The sequence below is a fragment of the Seriola dumerili genome, unplaced genomic scaffold (genome assembly GCF_002260705.1).
Source record: "Seriola dumerili isolate Sdu_G_001 unplaced genomic scaffold, Sdu_1.0 BDQW01000044.1, whole genome shotgun sequence".
In the NCBI taxonomy this organism is placed as follows: Eukaryota; Metazoa; Chordata; class Actinopteri; order Carangiformes; family Carangidae; genus Seriola; species Seriola dumerili.
Window position 1 is genome coordinate 4,612,109 of NW_019174299.1, and position 18,555 is coordinate 4,630,663.

Genomic DNA, 18,555 nt, shown 5'->3' on the forward strand with positions numbered 1-18,555 from the left:
CTACAAATTAGTGCATCCGCATTTTCATATCTCACAGAAACAAACTGTCCATGAGCAAGACTGTGAATGTCTCAATCTGCCCTGGGAAGAAGTTTCAGTTGTTTATAATTAGACTGCAGTGAAGAAGTAATGTGTCCACAGTATTTAAGGAGTAAACTAACTTTGCTTTAGTTAATCAATGAAACTACATTATATTTTGTAATTCGCAGGATTGACTTCAGGAACTAAATGCTAGTAGTAGCCCAGCAGAATACTGCTCCTAACACAATCTGGTATCTATGACTTCTTAAAAATCTACCTTAAATTGAAGATGATTCAGATCTGCACCACTTCCCCTCCCACCAAGAGCTGCATGAATTACTGGCTCAGACATGAGGCACAGAAACAGCCAGATAAATAAAATAAACATTAGCGGGCAGATCAGTGTGTGTGCACACAGCAGTCTAAAATGTCACAGCAACAAGGAAGAAGAACCAGAGTTTAAAGGACTTCACTGAAATCAAACAGGCTTACAATTTCTTGACTCGAAGGCAGGTCAACATGGAGGAGAGGGCAGTAAGGCAATGAGGGTCAGGTGATCAGGGGAGAGAAGGTCAGGTGACTGGTAGAGGTGGGAAACTCCATGAGCCAATTGAGGGGCTGGAGAGGGAGAAAGAGGGTGCTTCTCATTATCTTAGTTCACGTGGATCTGTGTTAAGTGTAGTCTGATTGACAAAGAAAACATGAAACCTTCACTATTCATCAGAAAGATTTTTCTTTTCATGATCTGTTATTTTCCCATTTTAACCTGTATCAAGGGTAATTGTCGTCTTTCAGCATTAAAAACTATTTAATGGTGTCAATAGGGTTGAAAATCAGGTAGAAATAAGAGGTGGGTCACACAGAAAGAATATTCTGACATGGGATCATTCCCACTTTCCCTAAACATTACATTCTACTAAATCAGTTCTACAATTTTTTAATGTATTTTATTGTGTTAGTTAATGTCAATGAAACATTATACATTTCTTGTTATTTAAACATTTTTACACATTTTTACACAAACTTTTTAAGCTTTGTTTTCCTCACCCCAACCCAGTATACATATATGCATATATATATTTGTGTGTGTGTGTGTGTGTGTGTGTGTGTGTGTGTATATATATATATATAACATATCACACGAGAGGGAGTGATGTACTGAATATCAGCACGGCTGTGGTTCGGTCGTAGGTACGAAGCCGCAGAACGAGTACCGAATACAATCACAGCCGTGCTGATATTTAATACATCACTCCCTCTCGTGTAATATTGCTTTTATCCAACAGTTCCACGAGCGCAATATTAGTTAAATAAGTAACGACAGATGATAATTTGTTCGTTTATTTTATCATTTATTTGGCTACGCCAACACAAATAGTTCCACAACTGGACTGGTACTGAACTGCTGCTAAGTAACATTTTCCTGACCTGACGATGTTATATGAGCTCACCTGTGCGCTGGAGAATCCAGGCTTCTTCCTTTCATCCTCCTCTGATGACCATACACAATTTAATTCAAATGTTACGTCTGGAAATATCTTTGCAAAGTTTGTTGTACTCTAAGATACCTAGCGACTGTTAGTGTAACGCTGATTAACGGTTAACAGAACACGTGTGAAGCGGAGTGATACATATAGTTAAATGTCCCAATGCCCCTATATCAGCACTCATGGAATGACTCTCGTCCAATCAAATTACTTGGTCGGAACTAACTGTTGTGTAATAAATGATGTTTGGTCGACAGAAGAAGATGGCATCTCTTCCTCAAGTCACCCAGATGGACTAAGACATGAGGATAAGATGCAAGTGAAGGATAAGAAAGAGAAAATCAAAGAAAGACAAATCATCGTTTGGTTAAACTACTCACAACCCACATCCACACTAACAAAACATTGCTTCATTTGAAAGAGCCACAAGCCAAAAAAGTTAGAAAACACAAAGGTATTTCTGTTTCGTTTTTTGTTTTTTTTGTCCACCTGGTTTTTAAGGCTCCAGTTTAGTTTGCCCTTGACCTGTAAGTAGAGGAGGATTAACGGAGAGAGAGATGAAGGTATCACCTCTCTCTACGATATGAAGTGTAATCATATTTACTGTTCTCCCTTTCATCAGATCTTTTGTCTGGAAGCAGGAGCCTTAATGTCCTCTCAGACTAATGCCTGCCCGGCGCCATGTCTTTCTCACTGTTCTCTCAGCCTCCAAGAGTCATCATCATGATTGTCTGTCTGGCCTTCTCTGCATTATCTGCTGGCACTCAGGCTCCTCCAAGGCCTCCAACTGCTCTCTGCTCTCAACTGACTGAGAAAACGACAGGGCAGATGGGAGGATAACAAATCAGGTTGTGACAATCACATTATTAGGTCTCTTTGATGGAGCAAAGTGATTGAAAACAAGCTTGACTGCATATTTTGGAACTATTTAGCTTGTTTCTTAGCTTATCATAATGATGATATTTTACTTTTAATACAACTGTCAGGCAGTACCACAAAGAGACACAAAAAGACCACAAAGATGGAAAATTACCACAAAGTGACCACAAAGAAACACAAAAACAAAGAGACACAAAACAATTGCAAAGATGCAAAATATTTGCAAAGAGATGCAAAGTTCAATATAATAAATTCATGCCAAATAAACATTATGCATTTATTATCAAAGAATATCAGCTCTTTTATTTTAGTCTTGATATTTTTCTTTATGTTATGACTTTAAAACTGTGCTGCTGCTGCTAAGCAGAAAGTGATACACGATACAGCATTTAAGAAGAGCCCATGATGGAGATGTATTAAGTGGAAAATTATAGTAGAAAATTAAAAGGTATTTAAACTATCTAAAGTTTAAATATAATTTCAGAATAATCACATGTAATCTCTTAATTTTTCACAGTAAAAAAAATCAGATAAACCTCGGAAACCCTTTTTGCAAATAAAAATGATTGGGGAGCCAAGTTGAAATGGTTTTAACCTCCATTACATCTCCGGCCATAACTCCATAAAGGAGGTGTGAGGCCAAGGAGGACTGAGGAGGTTTTTTTTGGCAGCTGTTAGCTGAGACCTCTAAGGTTGCTGGGAAATGTTTCATAATTTTATGTACTTCACTGGCTTCTGCAGAGCTGCATTAGTGAAAGTGAATTACAGCCTTCTGTGTGACTTAATAGAGACAGAGGAAGGGAGGGAGAAAGAAAGCCAGAGAGAATAAGAGAGAAGGGTTTCTACTCATTCAACTGCAATAAAATACCACAGCAGGTGGCTTCAGCTTCCTTTGTGGGACTTTTGGCAGGAATTTATCAGATTGTTTTGTTGGCAATCGTGGATTGTAAACTTGAGTGTTTGCAAACTATTGTCCCCATCCGCTGCAGTTAAAATGCCTCTAATCTCTGCCTCAGTCTGCCTCATATGCTGCAGTCTGTCTGTGTGATGTCCCAGAGCTAAAGATCAGACCTTCACTATAATATCCCCAGATAAGACTTGTCAAGTTTATGAATTTGGAAGTTTGTCCCGTTTAATTACGAGTAGTCACCAACTGACAATATATAAAGTTGTATAATTGGTGCAGTTCTTTCAGGTTTTGAGTTGTCCTTGACAGCTGAAGCTCATCACATGTAACATGTTTTCCTGTATTGAACTGTGTGACTGTCACATTTACTTGCCCTAAAAAACAAACTACAAGGGCTGTTCCCAGACCAACTTAAGCTCAAAGTAAAAACATGCAGCCCTTGTATTCAATTTGAATGACAAAAAAAAACAAAGTTCTGCGTGGGCCAGTGTCCACTGTTTCTACTGTTTATCTCATGATCATCACAAAAAAAGCTAAAACAGAACTGTAAAATCCAGTGTGTGAACATTATAAACTGCTGTGCAGATCTGGGGTCTGATCAGCCTTCAAATTGATGGATCTGTTACTCAAACTAGATTTCTGGATCATATTTCATTGTTTCACCAGTACCTGAAGCAACACACTCCCACTGCAGGGCTGACTTCATCAGCTTAGTAATGGGATCCTACATTAACACACAATTTTATTCCAGAGTCAGAACAGTTTTGGTTATTTTACAGTAAATGAGAGGTTTCTTCTTCTATGGGGAGGATATTAGGATTTCACAATATTTGAATAGCAGAATCTCAAGACAGTCACGGGGGTTGATTTGGTTGTTCCTGGCCACTGTCACTCAAATGTAATTAAAAACCTAAACAGTCGTGGTAAAGCGGATTAGCTAGAATAAACTCTTAGAAGATGCTTTTCTCTTATGACTTTGATTGGTGCTCTTTTGACTTGTGATTATTTATTATGTTTAGAGAAACATTAAAGATTTGAAAGAACCAGAACCTTCTGTTATGTTACTTTATTTACTAAATTAATGCCAACTTATGTGTAAGTCCTTATAGGACACATGTTTATAACTGTTTAGTGAAACAGGCCTGGTCTGCAGAGTAATGTATCTGTATTCCTGCCTCTCAAGGAAGAGGAAGTTCCTCAACTTGGCGGTCCAGCACATTTGTCTCAGTGGCTCGATGCTCATTTGATTGTGTGCTCATTCCCACAACTCCAGCGGGTCAAATGACTGGGATGTGTAGCTCACAGCCGCTAAGTGGTCTATCGATCAGTCAGCTGAGCCTGTGGGCTTATGGGATGCGCTGCAGCAGGCAGAGTCAGGACTTGGCAGGCTTGGTAATGGGTACAAAATACGATGCATTCCTCCACAGACGAGAAGCATTGCTTTGGCTAACAGAGACAGGTGTGCAGGACAGACAAAGTAGAAAGTAAAGTGTAGAATATAAATCAAGTTAATGGGAATTCAGTTCCTCACACATTGAATATTTGAATTTTACTGCGGTCAGATGGAAACGTGGTGTCTTCAAAATCCCCCCAAAAAACTGGAAATACCGTGTTTTGATTTTTATCTTGACCACGATGCAGTTTTAAGTTTATCCAGTGTATCCAGTTTTATCAAGATATTAGCGTTAGATATTAGTGTTGACAAGTCTATGTTCCCCCCTCCCTGTGTCTGCTTCACGTGTGTTATCTTACTCACAGACAGATGAGAGTTAAAATCCAGCCCTGCAACTGGCATTGATATTAAGCCACAGATCAGGATGCTACACACGCAACAGACATGTTTACTCTACACATGCAAATATAAACCAACACGCCACATATGCATCTGATTTGTACCCCCTGTATGCCAGTCTCAGTCTGTTCCAGTGACCCAGTGCCCAAGATTAAGGCCTGGCAAAGCCAGATTTAGCCTCCGAGCACACCAAATCCAAGCTTTAAAGAGCCTGTGAGGAGTAGACTCTTGGACTGTAATGCCTCGGCAACGCCGCCAGCCAAGTTTTACCCAAACACCAACATAAAACTTCTGTGGCTTTCAAACACCTCGTCACTCAGGGTGACAAAGTGCTGCACACTGGGCAAGGAGATGGAGTGTTTCTAGGTAGAACACACAGTCAACATCAGCTCCATCTCCAAGAATAATCCCATTAACACTGTGATTCATGTGGCCATGCAGCTAGTCCCAAAGGCCTTCTGCAGCTGTTGAATGCATAATGAAGTGCACCAATACTTAGATATTATTCAGTTTGAATAATACTGGTGTGTATTGCAAAATCAACACAACAAATTAAATCAGAGAACACAAAGTAACTCTCTGTTCCTTTACATGTAATGGTTAAAAAGAACTGTCATCATATCTAGTGACTGCCTGCTTGCCTTTTCTTTTCTCATTTGCTTGGTTTGTTGTGTGTGTTTGTCACACTATCTGTTGTTCTTCTCCTACTACTGTGATAAGGGTTTTACCTGCTTAACATGTATTTGTTGCAACTGCTTGCATTGTACAGTCCCTACTGTGTCACTTGTCTTACTCCTTTTAGCTTTTTATTCTCTGTTCAGCTGCTTCGTGTTTTGCCAACCGTCCTGTTAAGATTTACATGTGCAAATGCTTTACTATTATTTTAAACTAATTTCACATCTGTCCAAGGAACCCCATCTGAAAATGAACCTTTTCTAACACTGGCCCATTTACAGTGATGCTGATTAATGTCACTGCTAGAGAAATAAATGAATATATATTTTAGTTACATTTTGATGGACATATAAACAAACCTGCAAAAAAAGAATGTTTTCCAAAAAAGTCTAAATGATATACAGTATGTCCTCAGAGGAGAACACAAGATGCCCCAATTATAAAAGAAAACCTGCAAAAAAACAAGAACAACAGGTCTGAATACAGAAATAAAAATTTAAAAAAAAGAGGAAAAATAACAAAAACAAAAAACATCACACGCCATAAAGAATGAACAGAAGGCATTCAACTGAAAAAAAAATCTTCAACAGCTTAAATAGTGATCTTTTCCTAATGTAGATCAGATCCTCTGAACCTGTGTCTTTAGTGTCTGCATCTTCAAGCAGCTTTTGGGTCACCACACTAGTCAAGCAGGGCTATATAACACAGTATGAAATTAATCAGTGATGGATCTGAATGTCTTAGTCCTCTCGGATATTTAGATTGGCTTAGAATTACAGACACTTTTAAGTCTTTAGATGACAATAAAAGTCATATGAATTCAGATTACCTCCACATACATTTGTTTAATGACACAAATAAGCTGTAAAACACTGAGAAAGGCACAAGAGTTTGAATTATTGGCTGATAAAGCTGTTTAAGTGCTTATATAAGGTATTCACACTCACCGCATCCATCAATGATCTGACACAAGTCTGTTTTATTTAAAGTAATTTATTTCCATTGCATACACACACTCAAACATTCTCTGCCAAAATTATTTACAAAAACTTTACACACTTATAAAATAGTGCACAGTTTCTGACACACGAGGATAAATATATATATATATATGTTCTTAGAAGAAATGTATACAAGTGATAATTGGCACATCCAGGAGGCAGGCTTTATCACCAGCTTTGCATAATGTTTCCTATTTGTCATCAGACCATAATAACAGGCACATTTTGCAAGTACAGCTTCAAATAATACAGAAAGTACTCAGCTTCAGACAGCTACAATATAAATCCCTTTAAAAAATACCCCGAACCAGGGATCCAGCCCCTTTAGTCATTCAAGATTTATCGTCTTAAAAATAATCATATCCTGAAAAAAAAAAATCTAGTAGCCCCAGAAAGCCCACATTCAATTTACTGTTGATTTCAGAAGAAACTGGTGGTAAACGTAACACACACTTAGTGCAATTAGCAATATAAGAAGCTTCATTTTAAAAGACTGCAAAATGATTTCTTTAAAGCATAAAAAAGTCAAATGTACTTTTGAAAAAAAACAGAAGGACATTTATGTAGATTATATTGAGCAACAGTGACATCTACTGGTTATAATCAGCAAGAACAGACATGATGCACAATCTCACTTTAAAAAAAATGTTCCTGCTCATGAATGAATCTCTTTGGTGGCTGCTTCCCAGTTAAGGAATGTTCTTTGTGATTTGCCGTGAATCCAAGCAAGTTCAAAAAAGTATAAATAACCTGGTCCTGGTTGAGTTTCCAATCAGTGACTTCTTTTTGATCCATCGTTTCTCACTCACTCTCACTGCATGGATTTCACCCCCAGATGGCCAGATGTCAGTTTTTCTTCTCATCCCCTGGTAAGAAGTAGGGGTTCTCATGGCCTTGAACCAGGTAGGAGTAACGGGACGGATTTTTACCTTTGAAGGTCTTCATTGCATCTGGATCGAGATCGTACGATCCGGACTGAAATGTCAGTGAAAGCAGTCAGTGTATTAGTGTCTTTTAGATGTAGGGACTTCACACATTCACACACAAACACTGACAAAAGCCAAGTACGCATCGACAGTAACCACAGTCATCAATGTGCAGTGAAGAACTATTCATGACTATCCCCAAACTAGCATCAGCTGAGTTTCTTTGAACTGTCACTCACTAGATTTAACATGAAGATGAGAGCATGCTGCCTTCCACAACAATCACAGATCTCTCATGAAGCTTCCCAACACCTGTAAATCCCACCAGCGTGATTTTCACAGTGGCCTGTCTAAATCATCAGTATGGAGTATCAAGGCAAATCAGAATCTAAAAAGCAAAGCCGTGCCTTACCTTTTTCCATCCTCTCTGCTTCGGTTGAAACCCCTAAATCAACACACTGGGAGTCAGGCAAAGCCAGGAGCATGGGAGGGAGCTACGTGCTAGCACTACATTTACATTCTGAATGATTGGGTTAAACAGACTGGAATGAATAGGGTTGAAAACATATCATCAAAGCATCTAATCCCTTTCTCCTCTGAAGTGATACAGGATGGTCATGGATTTGTTGATTTGCAGGTCAAAAAACATCTAGTTGTTGAGAGTTAAATCGAAGCTAAATTTGATAGAAAAGCATTAAAAAGTCTGTTTCAGTGTTTGGCAGGTCTGACCTACACATTGAAACATAGTCACTGAAATTACATAGAAATAACAGTTAAACAGAAGCTAAAAAAAACACAACTTTCAACCTAATTTAGCGTGAATTTAACCTCGACCTAGATGTTTATCCCTGCAAATGATCAAATCTGTGCTTACACTGTGGGTTTAACGTTAGTAACCAAGTTCAATCTGGATCAAGATGGTGGGGAAACACTGGGAAAGTTAAGGGCTAATTCTGTGGATAATCAACACTATGCAAGACTGTTAGTCTGAGGATAAGTGGTAAATCAATCAGACGACTGAGACGACAGAAGAACATCTGTGATAACTCACCAATCCGTTGCTTTGATGCTTTTTGTCCACCAAGGTTCGAGTGCTGCCCCCCTCTGTCATCTCCATGGAAGGAGCTGATTCCCAGTTAGTGGTGGCACGAGGGATGGGGGTGATGCCTGTGGGCCAGGGCTGGTTTAAGTCACCTGATGAGTACGGACTGCTGCTGTCGTCTGGCTTGCTCTTTGAGGATCTCCTCCTGAAGTACAGACAACAGAGAGAGGAAAATGAACGTTGTTGGTTTTTTTTGTAGCTCAATAGTTAAAAACTAAAAACTGAGTGACGTGTTCCAAAAAATGCACTATTTACTCATGTTTGGGTAACATTTGCTAAAAACTATAGTGTCCAGCTGTTAAGAAATTACTGAGCCTTTTATAAAATCTAAACTATTTGTCTCCTGTTTTTAAAGATTTACATCTTCAGTGGGAGCAAACAGGCTTGGGGCTGAGTGTCAGAGACAGGGTAGGTCAGTAGTAAAGTACTAAAAGATGGACAAATACATTGTTGGTTTAATATTTTGTGAGACTGAGTTGAAAGTAAGAAAATATTGAATATCACTGGCCTTACTCTTTAACCTCCCACTAAGTATTAATTTGATGATTCGCAGGTGAAAAGATATCTAAGTTAAAACTGGGTTGAATCTGGTTGAAAACTGTGACTTTTTCACATTTAACAGCTGCTTCAACAACATTTCAGTGATTATATTTCACAGGTCTGAGCTACATGTTGAAATAGAAGTATTTAAATGATCCTTTGTGTCTAACCTCTAAATTCAACAAAACCTATCCCAGTTTTACATTTAAAAATAAATAAACTCTAGGGCTGGTGCTGGTAATATTCTCACCAGCAGCAGTATATTAGCAAAGCCAGGATCAGGATGAGAAGAACTCCTCCCAGCACACAGGAGATGACCACCACTGCCAGCAGAGATGCTGCAAAGACATAATTTAAGACGTATAATCAATTTAAGCCACTCAGTTCATACTTGTTACTATTGCTGCCATATAACTTTGCCTTTAAAACAGTTTTGTTACTCACAGTCATTGCAATTGAAGCCACTGTATCCAAATGCACAACTGGAAGAAAAAAAGAGCAGTTAAACACAATGAGAGTCATTTTTCATGGTTGACTTGGAGCATCTTAACAGAGTTTAATTGGGGAAGCCAGTAACTTCCCACACACACAGTAATGTACAGACACCTCACATCTGACATCTAAAACTCACCCTGTGCACCAGATTAAACATGTGTGTACTCACGGTTGGCACGTGTCTCCCACCGACCTCTGCCCACCTGGACAAGCTAGAAACAGAAACACAATAACTGAAACAAACAAACGTCCTGCGCCCGGAGACAGAATTGAGAACATAACAAGCTCGAGTTTCAGACTCAGTCACGGTAGAAAGAGAAGTACTGTATGCCTGATTACACATATAACATGAGCACAATGAGGGCTTCTTCATATGGAGGCTGCATGATGACCTTTTCAAACAAGCACATATTATATTTTTCCTGGGAAAGGAACTATATACATTATAATGTCTGACGCTAAAGGTCTTATTCTTTATTGGCTATTCCTACAGCTGATCTCCTTGGTCACAACCCTCCACACAGAGAGAAAGCTGTGATTCTTCCACTCGTTTCCAGGGAAACAACCCCGTTAAAAAGAAATAAATTTAAGAGATAAATGAAGTAAGGGTCAAGGTCGGCGTGGAGAAAAGGCTACAGCTCTTGACCTTGTCTTGGAGTCTCACTCCCTGTTGTTTCTCCCCCTCATTCTCACACTCAAGTATTTCAGCCAGGATAAGAGGGTTTTGTTACAGTTCTCTTGAATGTAGCTCAGCTGGGAAATTTTCAATCAGGCATGTTCTCAGACGCTGTGGGTCGTCTGTTCTTATAGCAGCAGAGCACAATAAAGAATTTTAAAATGTAAAAGGCATGACATGATTACTAGAGCATTACTCAGACTTTACACTAGTGGTGATAAAGGAGATAAATAAAGAATATTGAACAGTTGATTTTACCTCTGCAGATTTTCTCTGAGTATATGTTGGTGATGTAGCCATCTTTGCAGGAACAAACAGGCTTGCCATCTGTAATTTTGCACACTGCAGTGGAGACATCACAAGGTAACGGCTCCTGCTCACACAGGTTATTACCTATGACAGAGTGCATATAAAAGACATGTATGAGTTAAAACTGTCTTGAAATAACATATTATAACCTGTGGCTCATAAATGTCAGGTTCCCCTCCAAAATCAAGCTACGCTTCCCTTGACTTGGTTAGTGTACTTGCAGCACTTACCTTTAAATGTAGCATTAATCAAAAATCCATTAGAGGCCGCTGAGTTGGCTATAGCATCACCAATGGCTCGATCAACAGACTCTTGAGTGGCGTTGGTGTTTTTAAAGATGTTATTCACAGTTGCTTGTACACTTCCTGGTCTAGAGGATTATAGAGAAGCACCAAAAGAGATAAAAAATCTTCTGTAACCTGTGACATAATGTGTTTGTGCAGCAGAGGAAAGAGAAAGTACTCACTGAAGTTGCACAACATCAGTTTGTATATACCCTGGCTGATTTTTGAGGGCATCTCTGAGCTGTGAAACAGGACAAATGTGGTTTAATGAGTGAGAGAGGGGGCATTTATTTTAACTACTCAACATGCTTTGTGAGCTCAGGACCTACCGCTGATGAGATGTCAGCCGCCGTCCTCTGGAATATCGCCGAGGACCTGTTGCTCATTTCAGGTTGAAATGTCAAGGACGTCAAATGAAGATCACCTGGGAACACTTGGGCTGAGTGAAGCAAATAAGGGTCTTTCAGCAAAGATTTCAATACCACCATCCCATTACGATCTCATCATCTAACCAGACATTAAGTGTTGTTATGTTCTTACCGGTTGTACAGGCACCATTCTGCAGGAAGCTACCAGAGATACACTGACACGTGCCATTGAGACAGATGCTTTCAGATGGGCACGGGACGAAAGGACACACTGATGAGAGATTAAAGTCAAATGATGCATTAAACAACCGACAAACTGTTTTTTTTTTTCCTTACATGAACTGAATTTGTCAAATCTGGCATAGCCATTTTTTTGGCCACCTGGGGGCAGTGGAAACAAGTTGCAAACAACATTGACATATTACTTTTTAAGTTTATATGATGAACTAAATTTATTTACACACTCAGCATACAAAGCAACGTCATCATTCATTTTGAATTGAGTTTCTGGCTACCTGGTGAATGTAAATCCAATATCCACTCTCTTCTCTTTTAGCTGCTATCTGTGTGTGCTATCTGCTATCTGCTTTTTGGAGCTTGTTCATTCAAACATCTGGCCGAAAACAACACGTGAGCCGTGAGAGTGAACCAAAACAGTAAACCTGTGGGCCGGACAGCTAAAGAAGGAGCTAAAGCTTCCTATAAAGCTCCATAAAGCCGAGAAGAGTACAGATTCAGGTGATAATTCTCTGTAGGTGACCTTGTTTTCGCATTGTCATTTGATACATTGTTATTATAAAATATCGGTTATAGCTGCTCTAACTTCCAGTGCAATACATTTCTAAACCATTTTAGCATGAAATACATGAAAACAATCATCTCTAGTAACATGGGTCCATGTTTATGTAGGATTTCATTCAAACCAAATTAAATTCAGCAACTAATTCACCTATTTCAACATGTAGCGCCTAATTTTTTCATGTTACGCTTTTCTGATTTAGTTGATTGATGATAAATCATCTGCAGTATTGTTTAACTGGACTATGATTAAACACTGAAGAGAAAATTACTGACCAGTGACTGGACTCGGGATGGGTGGGGCTGTTGTGGTGGAGTTGTGAGTGGTCATCTCTGTTGGCCTCAGGGTGGTCACAGGGATGGTTCCATTGCCAGTAGCTGGTTCAGTTGAATGAGTCAAAGTGGTGATTTGTGTAGTGTGGCCTGTCACTGTACCAGGAAGAAACATGTAAAGATCAGCTCAAGGACATTTAAACAGACAGAACTGCCAATATGAGTATAGCTTGTAAAATACAGTAAAATATTATGCATAAAGCACAATTAGATGAAAATTACCATTATTCATCTAAATTAAAAAAAAAAAAAAATTGTCAGCTTTATGGTTGTGTAGTAATTAGAGAGCTGGCACTGTCAAATTAAAAAATAACAAATCTCAAACACCTTGTAAGTAAAATCAAGTGCCAGAAAGAGCTGCATTCAGAGGCTATTGCGGTGGAAATTAAACTCCAAAGACAAACCAACAGGTAAATATGGATGCTATGAAAAGTTCTATTAAAACATTTCTTTTCTGATCTTGTGTCTCAGAGCTTTCTTAAAATAAATTAACATGGAGGAGTTTTCAAAACAGCCAACAATGTAGATTTGACAATAAATGTGACATGATGGATTTAACATTTATGACCTCCCACTTGTAAAAAAAAAAAAACTTTTACTCGGATTTCTGTCCCACCTGCATGTTATAGTATAAAATTTTGTAAGAACACACATCAGCACTCATCATGCTGTTAGTCCTACCTCCTGGGGTTGTTGCTGAGGGACTAAGGGTGGTGGTATTTCCAGTGGGGGGTGCGGTGCTACTGCCTGGGAAAGTGTGCGGAGGGACAGAGCTGGAGGTGGAGTTGGAAGCAGGTGAAGAGGATGGGGATCCAGCTGTGGTGTTTGTGCTGATGGTGGAGAACGAGGTTGTGGGAGTGGATGCAGGAGAGGTGTTGGTAGAGTTTGTAGGTGTAGCTGTAGTTAGTACAGCTGTAGAGTTTTCTGGTGTGACAGGATTTGTAGTTGTTGTGTTGTTGCTGGTTTGTGTGTTTGTGGGAGCTGGAGCTGTTGTGCTGTTGCTCGGCTGTGTCATGGCTGTAACAGTAGTTGTGTCGTTGCTGGTATGTGTGATCGGTGTACTAATAGTTGTGTCGTTGTTTGTTTGTGCGATCGGTGTACTAATAGTTGTGTCGTTGTTTGTTTGTGCGATCGGTGTACTAACAGTTGTGTCGTTGTTTGTTTGTGCGATCGGTGTACTAACAGTTGTGTCGTTGTTTGTTTGTGTGATCGGTGTACTTATAGTTGTGTCGTTTGTTTGTGTGATCGGTGTACTAATAGTTGTGTCGTTGTTTGTTTGTGTGATCGGTGTACCAATAGTTGTGTCGTTGTTTGTTTGTGCGATCGGTGTACTAACAGTTGTGTCGTTGTTTGTTTGTGTGACCGGTGTACTAACAGTTGTGTCGTTGTTTGTTTGTGTGATCGGTGTAAATATAGTTGTGTCATTGTTTGTTTGTGTGATCGGTGTAAATATAGTTGCGTCATTGTTTGTTTGTGTGATTGGTGTACTTATAGTTGTGTCGTTGCTAGTGTGTGTGAATGGTGTAAATATAGTTGTGTCATTGTTTGTTTGTGTGATCGGTGTACTTATAGTTGTGTCATTGCTAGTGTGTGTGAATGGTGTAAATATAGTTGTGTCATTGTTTGTTTGTGTGATCGGTGTAAATATAGTTGTGTCATTGTTTGTTTGTGTGATCGGTGTAAATATAGTTGCGTCATTGTTTGTTTGTGTGATTGGTGTACTTATAGTTGTGTCGTTGCTAGTGTGTGTGAATGGTGTAAATATAGTTGTGTCATTGTTTGTTTGTGTGATCGGTGTAAATATAGTTGCGTCATTGTTTGTTTGTGTGATTGGTGTACTTATAGTTGTGTCGTTGCTAGTGTGTGTGAATGGTGTAAATATAGTTGTGTCATTGTTTGTTTGTGTGATCGGTGTAAATATAGTTGTGTCATTGTTTGTTTGTGTGATCGGTGTACTTATAGTTGTGTCATTGCTAGTGTGTGTGAATGGTGTAAATATAGTTGTGTCATTGTTTGTTTGTGTGATCGGTGTAAATATAGTTGTGTCATTGTTTGCTTGTGTGATCGGTGTACTTATGGTTGTGTCGTTGCTAGTGTGTGTGAATGGTGTACTTGTAGTTGATGTGTGATTGCTGGTCTGTGTGTGACCTGGGGCAGGTGTGGTGGTTGCATTTGTAGTCTCACTGTCGTTGGTGGGGTGGCTTGTCTCTGGGTTTATGGTGGACGGTGTTGCAGCAGTGGGTGGAACTGATGGATTTTCGGTTGAGCTGCCAGTGAAGTCAGTTACGGTGCTGTTGACTGTTTCTGTAGTAATCCAGGAGTCGGTGCTTGAATAGGAGAAAGTCGTCTCTTCGTGGGTGATGGATGGTTTTGCAGTTGTATATTCTGTCGTGTCATTTTCTCTAGTTGTAATTGAAGCTGTGAAGTTCTCTGTAGTGAATGGTGATGTAAAACTGGTTGTTGTTGTGTTGCTGCTTGTTGTTACAGTTGTGTAAGAGGTTGCAGGAGTGGTGGATGTCTCATTGATGAAACTATTTGTGGTGGCATTATCTTCTGTCGTTCCTACAGTCAAAAGAAAAGCACAAAAATAATTAGCTTCCATCAACATCAGAGACACATATCTGGTTCTTTCACTGCTAAATGCTCCTCTAGTTACTAACTTTATCCGTCCAGCAGGTAGTGTACAGTGTTTTATCAGAGCTTGTTGCTGCTGGAAATAACACTGTTGAGAGCAGTCAGAGTGAACCGAAACAACAAGCTAAAGGACGCTAAAACACACCCTGTAGAGCTGAGGGATAATTCTCTGAGTCTGTCGCTAGAAGAATCACCTTTCACATACAAGCAGTCATTTGATCCACTGTTCAGTATTGATTATAGCAGCTTGAAGCTGTTTAATGTCCACATTACAGCTTATCAGTTTAATTATGCAATGCAATTAGCAAGCTAAATAATGCATTAACTAGTATATATTTCCATGTCATTATAGTTGTCTTAATATGTTCACATTCACAGCAAATTCGAGGCATGAATATCATATTACATTATAAGTGTTCTCAATGTTTAAAATTCAATTTGATCACATACCTTCTACAGGAAAGTAGAGTGAGTGTGTTGTGTAATATGACATTTCTGAAAATAAACTTAGTTTGTCGACTAAACTGTCCACAAACTTATCCCATTATAATACACATGGCTCTTTACACTTTTCAACAAAATATATCAAGAATATGATATCAAATAAGGTAATGTTGCTGTTAGTTGTTCATTTTCAATATGACAGCTTTTCAAACCTTGGCTTTTTAGTTTTTTTAGAACACTTAATCTTATGAAAATCAACACATTTCATTTGAGCAGTTTGTGTGACTACATTGACATACTGTGAATAAAATTCAATGTGAATTTCAAACTTTGCATCTGGTGTTAGACATTTTCTATAAAAGTGTAAAACGGCTAATGGTTTAGTAGGTACCTTTAAGACAGATTTTAAGACTTTATCACAGAGGGCAACAAGGCTGTGTCTTGAATAAACATTGAAACCTAAGTGCGTAAAAAGTAGAAAAGAACTGTGACTCAGCGGATAAGAGCTACCGTAAGTGACTGCTGTTTACAACACCAAGATGTGTTGGTCACAAGTGCCGTGAACTTAATTTGACCATGTTGAAAGAAAGATTTGCCTCCTATTTGTTCAGTGTGCTGCCGTGACGCCTGTTCCCATTTAGCCTGCTCCCATTTAACCTGCTCCCACTCTCTGCTTTGTGTTTATAGGGGAACAGAGGAAGCCAGAGGGTAGCTTGAGGAGTGCTACAAACAGTGGGAGGTCTTTGATAATGGCTTAGCCTGTTTACCTCAGCTCCTCATCTGTATGCATTGAATGATTACATTCATGGCCCCTTTTCAGCAGGAAGAGAGAGAACATGCTGCTAAGAGCCAGTGGACGCCTTACACAAACTGTTCCCTCCGGTAAGTTATCTCAATAGCACAAGGAAGTGGTGAGAAAACCAAGACTAATATCAGATCCTGAGCATGATTTGATTATTTTCTGTGTGTGACTTAATGTATTTATCACTTAGTAACCAAGACTCATTTAGAGATAAAAAAAACCCCACAGGTTCCACACACCCTGTGACAGCAGACTTTTATGGATACCCACCTTGTATTAAGACAGTGGAACAAGGCATTAAGCAAGCAACGATGATACATGAGGAAATAATGGAAGATGGGAAAACATGTAGTCTCAGATGACGTTTTTAAGTCATAAAGTAAAGGAGTGGCAGAGTTAGGTGTCTATATGTGAAGCAGCATAGCGTGAGATCATTGCTGTAAAATACACATGTATCATTTTGTGACTGGCTCGTCTAGATTAAGATTTAAGGCCAACGGACTAATCTTACTGGATGACCAGAGATCAAGATTAATGAAAAACCTCTTAAATCAGATCTAGTCGACCCTGCCTTTATTAGCCCTGTGTGTTACATTTTCCACTGTAACATTTGGAAGGTCTTGTGTGTTCCCATGAACGACTGAACTGAAGGTTAAGGGTTTCACCATGTACTTAATTCCTTCATACTTTGCATTCAAGTAAAAGAGTTTTATCTGCAGCTAACAAAAAATTTCAAGAATCACATTTCTCAGATTCCTATTGCTGTATTGAAACTGCGCAGCCAGTTTCAGTTTACAATCTATCCTGTACATTAGTCAGAAGTGTGTGACCCAGCCTACTATGGTAGCTAGGTGCCAGTAAGCTAGTGTCTGTGCCTGTGGAAGTCCTTAGCAGTTTAAAAATACAGTTTGTAATACACTCAATCAATCAACATACAAGAGTAGCATTCACTCTAATGGTGTGGACACATAAACTCAGGCAAAGAGCCTTATCAGCTCTGTGTGTGTGTGTGTGTGTGTGTGTGTGTGTGTGTGTGTGTGTGTGTGTGTTGAGAAACCACTTTCCTATCAAAGTCTTTCATCTCCACATAACTGTCTGAATAGAAAGTTTCTCTTTGTCTAGTTTGTGATACACCCAAACTAATCATAATTTTGGACGAGGTCAGTTAAAAGAGGCCATTAGAGAGAAAATAAGTTGTATCTGAGGGATGCTTTTCTACTGAATTAATTTTATTTTCCTCTCAAAACCAATCCTGAAAACAAGTGCTCAAAATTTAATTTTTCCCCCAGTAGTCTTACCTGTACTTTGTGTTTAGTTCTAATTTTAGCAAATGGTAGCATGCTTACACACAAAATCAAGATGTTGACTACTACTAAATTTAGTATAGCTATTCATGCCCCTGTCAAGATGAGCTGTAATCTCTTTGCTGTCTCCTGACTTTTTCTTTAGCATCATCATCAGGTCAAAATGTATTTAAATGGAGATTTAAAGATGTAAATTATTACATTATTCAGTGCTAATTAGCAAATGTTAGTTTGCTAACACACTTAGATAGTCAACATGGTGACCTGCTAAACATCAACATGTTAGCATTATCATTGTGAGCATGTTAGCTTGTTGAGATTAGCATTTATCTTAAATCATCCCTGTGCCTATAGGCTATGGCCTTACAATGCTGCTAGTAGCCTATGGAAGTAGGCTAGTTTTGTTTTAGCCTGCCAGCAACATCTTTCAAACAATAAGCTACTTAGAAAGATGCAGGTACATGATCCAAAGCTCTTGAATTGAATTCATTTCTGAGCATTCAATGTGAAGTAATTAATTTGCTAATCTCAGTTTAATCGTTTTAATCAGGATGTGGGTAAATCAGCCTCACTAACCTTGCTAACTTTGATTGAAGCCCAGGGTTCATAAAGGCCTCATGTTACAAAAAACCCCAGTAAGGTTAGGAAGATATTTGATAACTTAAAGGTGTTACATTGGTTCTTGATGATTAGTTAATGTCAGATTTGATAACCATGACATCGTGATGAGTTTGTTACCACTTTCTGTGTGATATCATTTCTAAAGTTCCCTACATTC

General features: G+C 38.9%; 1 protein-coding gene across 1 annotated transcript in view; it reads right to left on the reverse strand.

Annotated features, from left to right (window-relative positions):
• Window positions 1-6,778: 6,778 nt before the first annotated feature.
• LOC111217658 (protein HEG homolog 1-like) overlaps window positions 6,779-18,555 on the reverse strand; it is an 18,789-nt gene continuing 7,012 nt past the window's right edge. The window contains exons 2-14 of the mRNA XM_022739621.1: window positions 14,778-15,155; window positions 12,537-12,689; window positions 11,635-11,733; window positions 11,424-11,533; window positions 11,277-11,335; window positions 11,041-11,180; window positions 10,760-10,894; window positions 9,995-10,037; window positions 9,775-9,812; window positions 9,581-9,668; window positions 8,740-8,935; window positions 8,101-8,133; window positions 6,779-7,737 (exon numbers count right to left, since the gene is read on the reverse strand). Of these exons, the coding sequence (XP_022595342.1) occupies window positions 7,609-7,737; window positions 8,101-8,133; window positions 8,740-8,935; window positions 9,581-9,668; window positions 9,775-9,812; window positions 9,995-10,037; window positions 10,760-10,894; window positions 11,041-11,180; window positions 11,277-11,335; window positions 11,424-11,533; window positions 11,635-11,733; window positions 12,537-12,689; window position 14,778 (1,224 nt within the window). The 5' untranslated portion in view covers window positions 14,779-15,155 and the 3' untranslated portion in view covers window positions 6,779-7,608. The remainder of the gene's footprint in view (window positions 7,738-8,100; window positions 8,134-8,739; window positions 8,936-9,580; window positions 9,669-9,774; window positions 9,813-9,994; window positions 10,038-10,759; window positions 10,895-11,040; window positions 11,181-11,276; window positions 11,336-11,423; window positions 11,534-11,634; window positions 11,734-12,536; window positions 12,690-14,777; window positions 15,156-18,555) is intronic.